Genomic DNA, 13,796 nt, shown 5'->3' with positions numbered 1-13,796 from the left:
AAAGAACGAAGAAGCTGAAGCTTGCGCATCGCCAAGCATGCTTGGAGATTCGCCGTACGGACACACTCCGCCCTTTATTACAGTACGCGAAGCCCTGAAGGAGAAGGATAAAAAAGACGATAAAAGGAGCAGTCGGCGTTTCACCGATCAGTTCCGCGAAGCAGAAGTATACTGCCCAATGATCCAAAACGCACAGATGTTGAAGGCAAAGCACAAACGGCGATAAACTAGAAGAAGGGTGAATTGTCGAGTCATTCGGCGTTCGCAACTAACCTCGTCGAGCGATCTGCCAACACTATTTTTTGAAGTCTATAAATGCTAAACTCTTTACTAGTTTTTGTGTGGGACATTAGAGTCAAACTTTTATTTTAATTTTCACAATAGAATAGTACATTTTTTGATATTTTCTCTAAAGTTTGGAGAGGGTTTTTTAGGAGACTTGAAGAAAGAAGGATTTCATCTTCCCCAAGTTGGAAGTGGGTCTTCTCCATTCTTCTTTATTTGCTTAAATCAAGGTTTAATTCCTTATACCCATTTGATTCTAGTATTAGTTTAGGTGTATTTTGTTATTTCTTGATGTGTGGCTAAAAACCCCATTCTTGGGGTGTGATTTAGCAAATATGTGTTGATATTGTTGTTGGCTCTTGCTTGATGATAGGTTAGATGTATTTTAATGGTGATTTCACCTAGTGGTTGTGTTGTTGTTTTGAACAAAAAAATTAAGCATATCTGCTATTAACGGTGACCCAATAGACCACCCTCCTCTGAAAATCATGATGCTAAGGGATAACATTCTAAGTTTCAATAAATTGGAGGGTGAGTCAGTTTATGAGTTGTGACAAAGGTTTAAGGCTCTCTTACAGCAGTGCCCGACTCTTGGAATTCCAGATAAGATGCTTCTAGAATGTCTCTACCCTGAGCGGGAAGAGGGGTTACCTTATGAAAGTGAGGCAAACCCCACTAATGGAACTTAAGTGGGGACTTGCATCGTTCCACGACATTAACTAAGGCGCTGCTTGGGAGGCAACCCAAGACCCCTTATCGCTTTATTTTTGCTTTGATAAAATAATGGTGTGTTGATTGTGCAGATGGAAGTGTGGAAAATGATCGAAAAGTGCAGATTGGCGAGCAAAATGTCCAGTCAGCGCATCGCCAAAGAGGTCGGCGACCCTAACCTAGACCATGGTTGGACTTAAGACAATTTTACATTAAAGTCCGTAAAAGTCGGCGAGCCCAGGAAATTATTAGCGAATCGCCGACGATCATCACAAAAGGTTAGTGTCCCGAACCCCATAATTATCTTGTCAAAATTGTACTCATTTGAAAATATTGTGATCTTGTCAAAATCTGTTGAACCTCCCTGATTTGGCTTAATTGTTTATGAGTCAATTTTTCTTCGATATCCCCACCTTTTATTGCCTAAACTGTGAAATCTTGTTCTCCAATGCATCGAGTGGAGTTAATGTGTGATGAGTGGTATTCGTATGTTATGGTCCTGGTCGAATTTGTGTTTTTTGTGCTTAAATTATGTTTTCGAGGGTTGCAGGGCTGATTTTGAGAAGTTGGGTGAAAAGTAGGCACGTTGGGTCATTCGGCGAGCTGTGACGAGTTCACTGAACTATTTCGCGGTTCGCCTACTTACCCTATCTTGCCCTTATTATCATGCTTTATTTGTTGCGGTGTCTGTAACTTTCAGCGAGAAGTATGAGGTCGCCAAAAGCACTCAGCGACTCAACGAATGTCTTCTTATTCACCCTTTGTCTGCACTCCTAACCCATTATGCACTGTGATCTTCCACAAATTGTATGTGGCTCACCGAATGTATTCGGCGTGACGCCGAAAGGACTATCTATTTTTTCTGCAGTCGAATGTCTTTGTTTTGGTTGTCAAATATGTTCTAACATTATCTCAAGACTTTGCAGACATGGTCAGACCAAAAGTTGCAGAAAAAAACATGTCACCCAGACAGATAAGAGCACAAAAGTTCAGGAGAACTACAAGGAGCGAGAACACGACAACCAGTTCGAGGAGGAGGATGCCTATCGACCCTAATTTACTTTCGTGGATTCGAGGGTTCAGCAATGCGATACACGCCTTTGTGGCAGATCACGAGTTGGACAATATGATCGAGGCTAATATCGCTGTAGAAGCTGAAGCAGAGCAAAAAGAATAAGAGAACCAAAAGAAGAATGACAAAACTCCGGGCACTGATGCCCAGACTGATGGAGCGACTGCTTAGCCAGGATCCGTTCTTTACCTCCCTCTCTATCTTTCTTTAATTGCCATTTTGGATATTTTGTCATGTGCATCTGAGGATAAATGCTTTTTAATTGTGGTGGGGTGAGGCCCACCTACTTGTGTTCATGTTTTATTGATATATTTTGGGTTGTTCTGTTTAAAATTGTGTTAATACTACTTTTATGTGGATGCTTGAGTTGATCGCTTCTTTTATTTTAAATTGCAAAATAATTTTGACACCCTTTCGAAAAATTGAAAATTTTTCATTTTTTTAAAATTTTCACCACCTCTTGTGTTGAAAGTGGATGTTGTTGTACAAATTCAAGCCTCGGTTCCAATCAATACCGATTACTTGAAGAGTGCTCTCAATCGAACGAACATGAATGTGCGGCTACGACGAGACCAAATGAAGTTCCATATACAATATGTGAACTCTTTGCATCTCGTTATGATTAGCCATTTATTGAATTGATTCTCTTGTAATGATTGTTCCACACTAGCGAAAGTGTATAGTCGTGTTTGACTTAAGTGTCGATGCCTTGTGTGATGAGCTTACTTTGAATCTTGCATGAATAAACCTAGAATTTAACCTGTTAGTCTTATTGACTTAGTAAGGTGTGCTCTTGAAATGATCTTAGGAAACTTTTGAAGAGTGTGAGCCAAATTTGACATATACCTCTTTTGTGGCCTATCCGTGAGCGTGTGAAACTTTCTTGAACACCCTTTGAGCCTTACCTTTCTTTGGAAGAACCTTGATGAACCCTAGACCTTACATGACCCACTACCTATAATCCTCTTGATTCGTGGTTTATTGAATAACCAACTTATGCCAAAAGCCTAAGTTGGGGGTGTGGTGAAAAGGAAAAGGAAAAGGAGGAGTCAAGAAGTGCAGGAAAAGTCTCCCTTAACCCATGGTGTTGCGGAACAATGGAAACCCTCCATAAAAAAATGTACAAAAGAAATTGGGTTACCAAGCAATCCTTGGAGGTGAATAAAAAGATGACTTAGAAGCACTAGAAAAAGAATTGATAAAAGGAAAAGAAGGGGATGCCTTGAGAGTACCACATCTCATGAGCAAAAAGTCACTGAGCCTAAATGACCATACCTTTACACTCAGCCCCATTACAAGCCTTAGAACACCTTTTTGATCTTGAGTGAGCCGAACCGAATATCGATTGGAAAATAAGGGCAAGCCTATGGGTGAAAACATGCATTGGGTTACTCTTTCTGAGTGTGAGCGTTGCATCTGATTCCTAATCTTGAATTAATTAACTTCAGTGTATGAGTAAAGAATCATTCTTTATGTGAGGGCATTTAGATACTCTTTGTTGAGCTTGAACTTGCACGAGTAGCAAGTAGCATGAGAATCTTTGGTAATGGTGTGTCATGATGAGTCCACAAAATGGACTCATTTAGGGCTTCATTTTAATGGAAATAATGTCCTTGAATGCTTGTTTTATCTCAATACCTGATTAAAATGCTGAAGTTTCAGGTTATTGAAGTTTTAGTGGAAGCATGGACACTTAGGCACAAAACGGAGCAAATAGGGTTGAAAAGAACAAGAAATGGAATCCTGCGGATCTCCGAGTTCAACTTGGCGAGTTGCCAAAACGACATGAACCGCCCTTCGTTCCAGTACACAAAGCCTTGAAGGAAGTGGATCAAAAGGCGAGGAAAGGAGCAATCGGCGAGTCACCGATCAGTTTCGTGAAGCAGTACGGTACCGCCCAATGATCAAGAATGTGAGGATGCTAAAGGCAAGACACTGAAGGCAATGAGCTAACCAAAAGGCGGATCACCGAGTTCATCGGCGATCTCGACTAATTTCGCCGAACAATCCTCCGCAGAACATTCTATGAAAACTATAAATACTAGTTAGAGGAACAATTTTAAGGGGAGAACAATTTTAGAGTTAAAAATTATTATTAGTCTATAGTATCTTTCTGTATTTTTTCTCTCAAGTTTGAAGAGGGTTTGTGGAAACTTGAAGAAATGAGTTCTTCTTCCCCAAGTTGGAAGTGGGTCTTCTCTATTCATTTTTCTTTGCTTAATTTAAGGTTTAATTTATTATACCCAGTTGATTTCATTATCTATTAGGTATAATTTCTTATTTCTTGATGTGTGGCCAAAAACCCCATTCTTGGGGTGTGATTTAGCAAATATGGGTTGATATTCTTGTTGGGTCTTGCTTGCTGATAGGTTAGATGTATTTTAATGGTGATTTCACCTAGTGGTTGTGGTTTAATCTAAAGGGTTTGTAGTTGCAAATACAAAGTCACCCATGTGTTTTCGGCTTGCTCGAGAGGGAGGTCGCGAAACCAAAACCACTAGACTGATGGCCTAAGAAGTGGGTCAACATGAGGTTCTGCCCGATAGGGTGAGCCCTAGTCCCATATCCTAACACTCAGCTCGAGAGACTGACTGGGGTAAGGCGTAGGCTGGTCTTCATGCGGCAAATGGGTATCCGAGAGGAACGCATTTGAAACGGGGTAAGTTGCCCAAGAGGAAATTTATTTCTATTTAAAGCTTAGCCTAGTCACTATTACTGTGCAAATTTCCTATCGAAAGCATGTACCCAACAATTTATCTCAACTTATATTGCGGTCACATCCAAAGAATCTTTCCCCAAACTTGATTTTCTTGTTTATTTTGTTGTTTTAGTACTTGTTACAAAAACCCCTTTGATATTTGACACTTTTGTGTCACCCCCTTTAATTAACAATGTTTTTTTATCGCAAATGTCTTTAGCTACGACTAGTTAGAATGTAAATTCTATTTTTCTATCAATTCTCAAAACCGCTCCCTTGGGACATGACCCCAACCCTTGGTTGGGTTACTATATTATCGACGATCGTAGACACTCATACCGTAGAATAGTGTCGTTGGTCACGATAAGCATAAAAAATTAGCTCTGAATGGCATCCTTTTGAATGCAATGGTCCCATAAGGGCATGTGAAATTGGTTTTCTCTTGATCTTCTGGTGCGGTAGATATCTGGTTGTATCCAGAGTATCAATGCAAAAAATAATACGACTCTCTTTCTGATAACCTGTCATGCATCTGGTCCATGAAGGGCATTGGAAAATGGTTCTTTTTGGTCCATGAATTTAGCTTTCGATAATCCATGCACACCCTTCATCTCGTTACAGGTCTAGTCAGCACAAGCTCTCCTTTAGCATTTGGGACCACTGTTATGCCACCATTTTTTGGTACACATTGCACTGGGCTGACCCATTTGTTGTCTGAAATCGGATAGATTACTCCTGCATCAAGCCACTTGATGATCTCCTTTTTTACTACCTCTTGCATCGGGGGGTTCAACCTTCGCTAATGCTCCACATTGGGTTTGCATTCACTATCCAGTCGAATCTTATGGTTGCAGATACCAGGCGTGATGCCCACGATATCAGCTATGTTCCATCCGATCAATTTTATATGCTTCTACAGTACTTCAACAAGCACTTTTACCTGCACTTCACTCAGATTTGCTGCAATAATCACTAGCAGAGTGTTGTTAGTTCCCAAGAAAACATACTTGAGATGGGATGAGAGTACTTTCAGTTCTAGAGTTGGCGGCTCTTCAATTGATGGCTTTGCAGGTGGGCTGTATCGGTTTTTCAGGTCGATATGCAACTTAATTGGATTTAGTGCATATGCTCCTAACCTTGTTAGGGCTTCGATCATTTCATCATATTCCTGAATTTTCGATTCGTCATTATTTGCAAGTAATGACTCAAGAGTCTCATTCTTGAGCAGCAGATGGCTCACACTTGCCATTGCCTCATCTATAACATCTTCAGTAGACACTACATGGATATCACTTGGTTGCTTCATGGATTTGCAGATGTTAAAAGTTACCTCATCATCATTCACACGGAATTTCAACTTGTCGCTTTCAACATCCACTAATGCCCTGCCAGTTGCTAAGAATGGTCTTCCCAAAATAATGGTGACCTCAACATCAATGTCACAGTCTAAAATCACAAAGTCAGCTGGAAATATGAACCGATCTACTTTGACCAAGATATCGTAGAGGATCCCAACAGGATGCTTGATCGATCGATCTGCCATTAGAAGTCTCATTGTTGTTGCCTTTGGTTCTCCCAATCCAAGTTGCTTGTATAAGGCGTATGGCATAAAGTTGATGCTTGCTCCAAGGTCACATAAAGCCTTGGCAAATTAGAGTATTCCAATAGTGCACGGGATGGTGAAAGCACCAGGGTCTTCTATTTTAGTGATTAACTCATTTGTCATGATTGCACTGCAACTATGAGGCTCTTCAATCGTTTCATAATCCAAGATCCTCTTCTTGGTGATTAACTCTTTCATGAATTTAGCATACCCTGGCATCTCTAGCAATGCTTCCACCAAGGGAAGGTTGATGGACAACTTCTTGTACACAGATAAGAATTTTTTAAACTTCTCATCCTCATTCTTCTTTTTCAAACGCTGGGGAAAAGGTGGAGGTATTTTAGTTAAGGATTGTATTATTTTTGGAGTTTCATTATGCTGATTCATTCCTTCTTGTGCTTTCTTGCCGAGGTTTTGATGATCGGTAATTTCTACTACTTCCCCACCCAGATTTTCCTCACGTTCTTCTCTTTCATTACCTATCGCTACCTTTCCGCTACGGGTAATTACAGCCAGCTCTTCTTCCTCATTTTCCTTTGGCATCTTGGTTGTTAGTTGAACCGATAGGAGATTCAATTGACCTTCAAGCTTCTTGATGGCATTAGCATGAGAGTTCACCTTGCTATTTAGTGAAGAAAAATCATCTCTCATTCCCTTTAGCAAATCATCAGAGCCATCAACTTTCTCAAGAATTCGTGTCAGTAGATCATTCACCCTAGAGCTACTGTCATTCCCCCTTGATGTCGGGCTGTCACTCAATTGAGTTTTGAATTCTTCATGATTGTTATGCTCAGTCCACTCTTGGAAATATCGCCTAGGTCCTTCAGCTCTAGGGTGGTTCCAACCTTGATTTCCAACCCGCGGTTGATAGTGCGAGTGGAAACCCTCCTCATTCCTTTTGTGGTTCCGACCTTGATTCCCTCCCGATTTCAAGTTATCGGAAAAAGAACCCCCCTCTACGTGAAACACTTCATAGTTTCCTTTCATGTGCTCTTGTAAATCTTCCATCTGAGACAACATCTTTTTTATGTTTTCATCCCTCTCTTTTTCTTTATCTAGTTGCTCTTGCGTCAGCCTGAAACACAGAGGGAAGACTTGATCTTCTTTGGTGTACCAAGCTTGATTTACTCTCGCCATACCATCTATGAGAAATGAGGCCACCTCAAAGGGCTGCAGCATTATGTTGCCTTGAACCAATTGATCAGTTATCCCTTTGTTGACTAAATCAAGACTTCGGTAAAAATATTGGAGTAACAACTCAATTGGCAGCCCATGTGTTGGGCATTTTCGCAGAGAACTTTTATATCTAATCCAAGACTCATGAATTGGTTTACTCCCTTTTTGTTTGAAATTCTGAATGTCGTCCCTCAACTTCATCATTTTTGACGGGGGAAATAATCTATTGTGGAAAGTTGTGACTAATTCTTTCCATGATGTGATAAAACTTTTGGGAAGCTTAGACAACCACGTAGTGGCAGCTCCTGTCAGTGACAATGGGAATAAGCGAAGCCGAATGGCTTCTTGCGACCAATTTTTGAATGACAACGGAGCACATACGTCCAAAAAGATTTGGATATGTTCATGTGAGTCTTCATGATCCAATCCTCTATATAGGCCCCTTGAATATATGAGATAGAGTGTAGTGCTAGTGACTTCAAAATTTCCGTTTCCACCACCCTGCGGCAAGCGAATTGCACCTATCTCACCCAATGTAGCAGGGTCATAACAACTATTTGCACCAATGTCATCTCTGTGGAAGTCAATATTCACTGGGTTGTTTGCATGGCAATTGTCCCCCATGTCCTTACTCATAATTTCTGTTCTCCACACAAACAAGCAAAGCAAAGCTAAAAATTACGTTAGTAAATCTAAAACTAAGAAAAACAGAAATTCTTGCCAATGATCCTTTGTAATTGAAATGTCTTCTTGATTATTACCCATAGGAAGAACCACTACAAGTCTATAATATTTTTCTGTATTTTTCTCTCAAGTTTGGAGATGGTTTTGTGGAGACTTGAAGATAGGAGTTCTTCTGCCCCAAGTTGGAAGTGGGTCTTCTCCATTCATTTTCCTTTGCTTAATTTAAGGTTTAATTTCTTATACCCAGTTGCTTTCATTATCTTGTTAGGTATAATTTCTTATTTCTTGATGTGTGGCCAAAAACCCCCATTCTTCGGGTATGATTTAGCAAATATGGTTTGATATTCTTGTTGGGTCTTGCTTGCTGATACGTTAAATGTATTTTAATGGTAATTTCACCTAGTGGTTGTGGTTTAATCTAAAGGGTTTGTAGTTGCAAATACAAAGCCACCCATGTGTTTTCGGCTTGCCCGAGAGGGAGGTCGCGAAACTAAAACCACTAGACTGATGGCCTAAGGAGTGGGTCGACATAAGGTTCTGCCCGAGAGGGTGAGCCCTAGTCCCATATCCTAAAACTAAGCTCGAGAGAGTGACTGGGGTAAGGCATAGTCTGGTCTTCATGCGGCAAATGGGTGTCCGAGAGGAACACATTTGAAACGGGGTAAGTTGCCCGAGAGGGAACTTATTTCCATTTAAAGCTTAGCCTAGTCACTATTATTTTGCAAATATCCTATCGAAAGCATGTACCCAACAATTTATCTCAACTTATAGTGCGGTCACATCCCAAGAACCTTTCCCCATACTTGTTTTTCTTGTTTATTTTTGTTGTTTTAGTACTTGTTACAAAAACCCCTTCGATATTTGACACTTTTGTGTCACCCCCTTTAATTTACAATGTTTTTTATCGCAAATGTCATTAGCTATGACTAGTTAGAATGTAAATTCTATTTTTCTATCAATTCTCAAAACCGCTCCCGTGTGACACGACCCCAACCCTTGGTTGGGTTACTATATTATCAACGATCGTAGAAAGTCATACCGTAGGATAGTGTCTTTGGTCACGATAAGCATCAAAATGGCGCCGCTGCCGGGCATCGAACCCGGGTCACCCGCGTGACAGGCGGGAATACTTACCACTATACGACAACTATACTAATGCAATTTGCAAGCTGCCTTGGCAGCTTGCTTGGCCAAGGTTGGGGTTCTCCTTGGGGCCCTTTAGGGTGGCCCCGGGGAGTCGTATTCGAACGTTTTGACCCTAAAAACATATATTTATCTAATTTAAACATTTTTACAAGATTATACCATCATACGACACTCCTAAACCTGACCAAAACCTAAGGACACACTAGAGTACATTCTTTCTAGTTTCCGGACGTCATGGTTGTTTCTTGACGTTTAGACTTTTACTCTTCCAAACCAAGTCAATTGCATTAATTTAGGTTTAGAAACATCATTTTAACTATTTTTAAGTCATTATTTATAAGGTGAGGCTCTAACTTAAGTCATAAAATTTCTGGGGTGTCACAATATCCCCCCTTAGGAACGTTCGTCCCCGAATGTCACTTGGACTTCTTTCTAGGGAGACAATGACTCAAACTAGCAGCACAACAACCAGTTACATCAACAACATCATATCATCATATCATATAGGAATTTAATCCACAACATCATTATGCTCAAAACTCTTTACTTCACATAAGTATAGGAGGAACTACTTTTTCAATATTCAATGAGCATCAACATATATATTAAGCAATCAACAAGACATTTCTTTAACAACCATAGTACAACATGTCTTGAATTCGAGAAGGTGGGTCATAAATAGGCACGTTGGGTCAATTGGTGAGCTAAGTCGAGATCGCTGAACAACTCGGTTGTTCGCCTAATGCCCCCACCCCGCTGATGATTTGGTGCCTCGATTTACATTTGGTTTTGTAACTTTCGGCGAGAACTCTGAGGGAGCCGAAAACCCTCGGCGACTCGCCAAAAGTATTATAATTACCCTTTATCTTTATCCCTGGGATCCTATTGCACTGTCACTTTCGGCGGATACATCTTGCTCGCCGAAAGTAGTCGGCAATTCGCCGAATGATTCTATTTATCGTTGTTTTCTTCTCATTGTTAAGACAATCCTTTCGGCGAGCTCATTCTGGTTCGTCAAAATGATTCAGCGACTCGCCAATCAGATCAGCGAGTCTATCTGCAATAACTTTTTCGTACTCGCATTTGAGTTTCTTCTTTATCTTTTGCAGAAATGGTATGCACCAACCTAAACGAGCCCCCTCAAAAAACAACAAAGGGCATTACAATAAATGAAGGAGGATCACGTCCTTCACAAAAAAGAAAGTAAGATCTCCCACCAGGAGATAAAGAAAAAAGAAAAAAGCATATAGCAAGAAAAGGAGTAGCTCTGGATCCAGATTTTGTTGAGCCAGAGGATAAACTACCTCTGATTTACCGAAGGAGAGCACTCTATGCCACGGCAAGTCTTAAGCAACCTACTTCATGCATACATTCATAAGATCATATTTCATCATAACTTACCTTATTCATAATGATCATACATAACATAGCTTCAACATACATAAGTCATAATAAAAAGCAGCGGTGCCATTTTGATGCTTATCATGACCAACGACACTATCCTACGGTATGAGTGTCTACGATCGTCGATAATATAGTAACTCAACCAAGGGTTGGGGTCGCTACCGGGGAGTGGAATTATTTGAGAATTTTTATTTCACTAGAATTTTTGTCTTATTAATTGTAGATTATTAATTTTACTCTTAGTTTTGTTTTTCTTTGAGTTTTTGATTGTATGTAATCCCAAGGATCATTGGCAAGAATTTCTGTTTTTCTTAGTTTTAGCTTTACTAATTTAATTTTTAGCTTTGCTTTGCTTGTTAGTGTTGAAAACAAAAATTATGAGTGAGGACGTGGGGGACAGTTGCCACGCAAACAACCCATTGAATATTGACTTGCACCGAGATGACATTGGTGATGCAAATAGTGTTTATGACCCCGCTCCATTGGGTGAGATAGGTACAATTCGCTTGCCGCAAGGTGGTGGAAACGGAAATTTTGAAGTCAGTAGCACAACACTCCATCTCATACATTCAAGGGGCCTATACGAAGGATTGGATCATGAAGACTCACATGAACATATCCAAAGCTTTCTGGACGTATGTGATCCATTGTCATTCAAAAATTGGTCGCAAAAAGCCATCAGACTTCGCTTATTCCCATTGTCACTGACAGGAGCTGCCACTACGCTGTTGTCTGGGCTTCCCAAAAGTTTTATCACATCATCGAAAGAATTAGTCACAGCTTTCCACAATAGATTCTTTCCCCCGTCAAAAATGATGAAGTTGAGGGATGACATTCAGAATTTCAAACATAAAGCGAGTGAACCAATTCATGAGTTGAAGATTAGATATAAAAGGTCTCTGTGAAAATGCCCAACACACGGGCTGCCAAGTGAGTTGCTACTCCAATATTTTTAAAGAAGTCTTGATTCAGTCAACAAAGGGATAGCTGATCAATTGGTTCAAGGCGGCATAATGCTACAGCCCTTTGAGGTGGCCTCATTTCTCCTAGATGGTATGGCGAGAGTAAATCAAGTTTGGTACACCAAAGAAGATCAAGTCTCCCCTCTGTGTTTCAGGCTGACGCAAGAGCAACTCGATAAAGAAAAAGAGAGGGATGAAAACATCAAAAAGATGTTGTCTCGGATGGAAGATTTATAAGAGCACATGAAAGGCAACTGTAAAGTGTTTTGCGCAGAGGAGGGTTCTTTTTTCGATAACTTGAAATTGGGAGGGAATCAAGGTCAAAACCACAGAAGGAATGAGGAGGGTTTCAACCCGCACTATCAACCGCGGGTTGGAAATCAAGGTTGGAACCACCTTAGAGGTGAAGGACCTAGGCGATATTTCCAAGAGTGGACTGAGCATAACAATCATGAAGAATTCAAAACTCAATTGAGTGACAGCCCGACATCAAGGGGGAATGACAGCAGCTCTAAGGTGAATGATCTACTGACACGAATTCTTGAGAAAGTTGATGGCTCTGATGATTTGCTAAAGGGAATGAGAGATGATTTTTCTTCACTAAATAACAAGGTGAACTCTCATTCTAATGCCATCAAGATGCTTGAAGGTCAATTTAATCTCCTATCGGCTCAACTAACAACCAAGATGCCAAAGGAAAATGAGGAAGAAGAGTTGGTTGTAATTACCTGTAGCGAGAAGGTAGCGATAGGTAATGAAGGAGAAGAACGTAAGGAAAATCAGGGTGGGGAAGAAGAAGAAATTACCGATCATCAAAACCTCGGCAAGAAAGCACAAGAAGGAATGAATCAGCACAATGAAACCCTAAAAATAATACAACCCTTACCCAAAATACCTCCACCTTTTCCCCAGCGTTTGAAAAAGAAAACTGAAAATGAGAAGTTTAAAATATTCTTGTCTGTGTTCAACAAGTTGTCCATCAACCTTCCTTTGGTGAAAGCATTGCTGGAGATGCCAGGGTATGCTAAATTCATGAAAGAGTTAGTCACCAAGAAGAGGATCTTGGATTATGAAACGATTGAAGTGCCTCACAGTTGCAGTGCGATCATGACAAATGAGTTAATCATTAAAAGAGCAGACCCTGGTGCTTTCACCATCCCGTGTACTACTGGAATGCTCCAATTTGTCAATGTTTTATATGACCTAGGAGAAAGCATCAACCTGATGGCATACGCCATATACAAGCAACTTGGATTGGGAGAACCAAAGGCAACTACAATAAGACTTCTCATGGCAGATCGATTGATCTATCATCATGTTGGGATCCTCTATGATATCTTGGTCAAAGTAGATCAGTTCATATTTCCAGCTGACTTTGTGATTTTATACTGTGAAATTGATGTTGAGGTCCCCATTATTTTGGGAAGGCCATTCTTAGCAACTGGTAAAGCATTAGTGGATGTTGAAAGTGGCAAGTTGAAATTTCGTGTGAATGACGATGAGGTAACTTTCACCATCTGCAAATCCATGAAGCAACCAAGTGATATCCATGTAGTGTCTACTAAAGATGTTATAGATGAGGCAGTGGCAAGTGTGAGCCATCTGTTGCGCAAGAATGAGACTCTTGAGTCAATACTTGCAAATCATGAAGAATCGGAAATTCAGGAATATGATGAAATGATCGCAGCCCTAACAGGGTTAGGAGCATATGCACGAAATCCAATTAAGTTGGATATCAACCTGAAAAACTGATGCAACCCACCTGCAAAGCCATCAATTGAAGAGCCGCCAACTCTAGAACTGAAAGTACTCCCATCCCATCTCAAGTATGTTTTCTTGGGAATTAACAACACTCTGCCAGTGATTATTGCAGCAAATCTGAGTGAAGTGCAGGTAAAAGTGCTTGTTGAAGTACTGCAGAAGCACATAAAAGCGATCGGATGGACCATAGCTGATATCGTGGGCATCCCGCCTGGAATCCGCACCCATAAGATTAGGCTGGACAGTGAATGCAAACCAAGTGTGGAGCATCAGCGAAGGTTGAACCCCCCGATA

General features: G+C 40.5%; 2 protein-coding genes across 2 annotated transcripts; one reads left to right on the top strand and one right to left on the bottom strand.

Annotated features, from left to right (window-relative positions):
- Positions 1-6,417: 6,417 nt before the first annotated feature.
- Positions 6,418-8,169, bottom strand: LOC125869737 (uncharacterized). The gene has a single exon (XM_049550179.1). It carries the CDS (start codon positions 8,167-8,169, stop codon positions 6,418-6,420), a length of 1,752 nt encoding a protein of 583 aa, XP_049406136.1.
- A 3,815-nt stretch (positions 8,170-11,984) lies between these two features.
- On the top strand, positions 11,985-13,493 carry LOC125869736 (uncharacterized). The gene has a single exon (XM_049550178.1). It carries the CDS (start codon positions 11,985-11,987, stop codon positions 13,491-13,493), a length of 1,509 nt encoding a protein of 502 aa, XP_049406135.1.
- Positions 13,494-13,796: the final 303 nt, after the last annotated feature.

The sequence above is a fragment of the Solanum stenotomum genome, chromosome 7 (assembly GCF_019186545.1).
Source record: "Solanum stenotomum isolate F172 chromosome 7, ASM1918654v1, whole genome shotgun sequence".
Taxonomy (NCBI): domain Eukaryota; kingdom Viridiplantae; phylum Streptophyta; class Magnoliopsida; order Solanales; family Solanaceae; genus Solanum; species Solanum stenotomum.
Note: the sequence above shows the minus strand (reverse complement) of the source record. Positions and strands in the feature narration are given on the sequence as shown.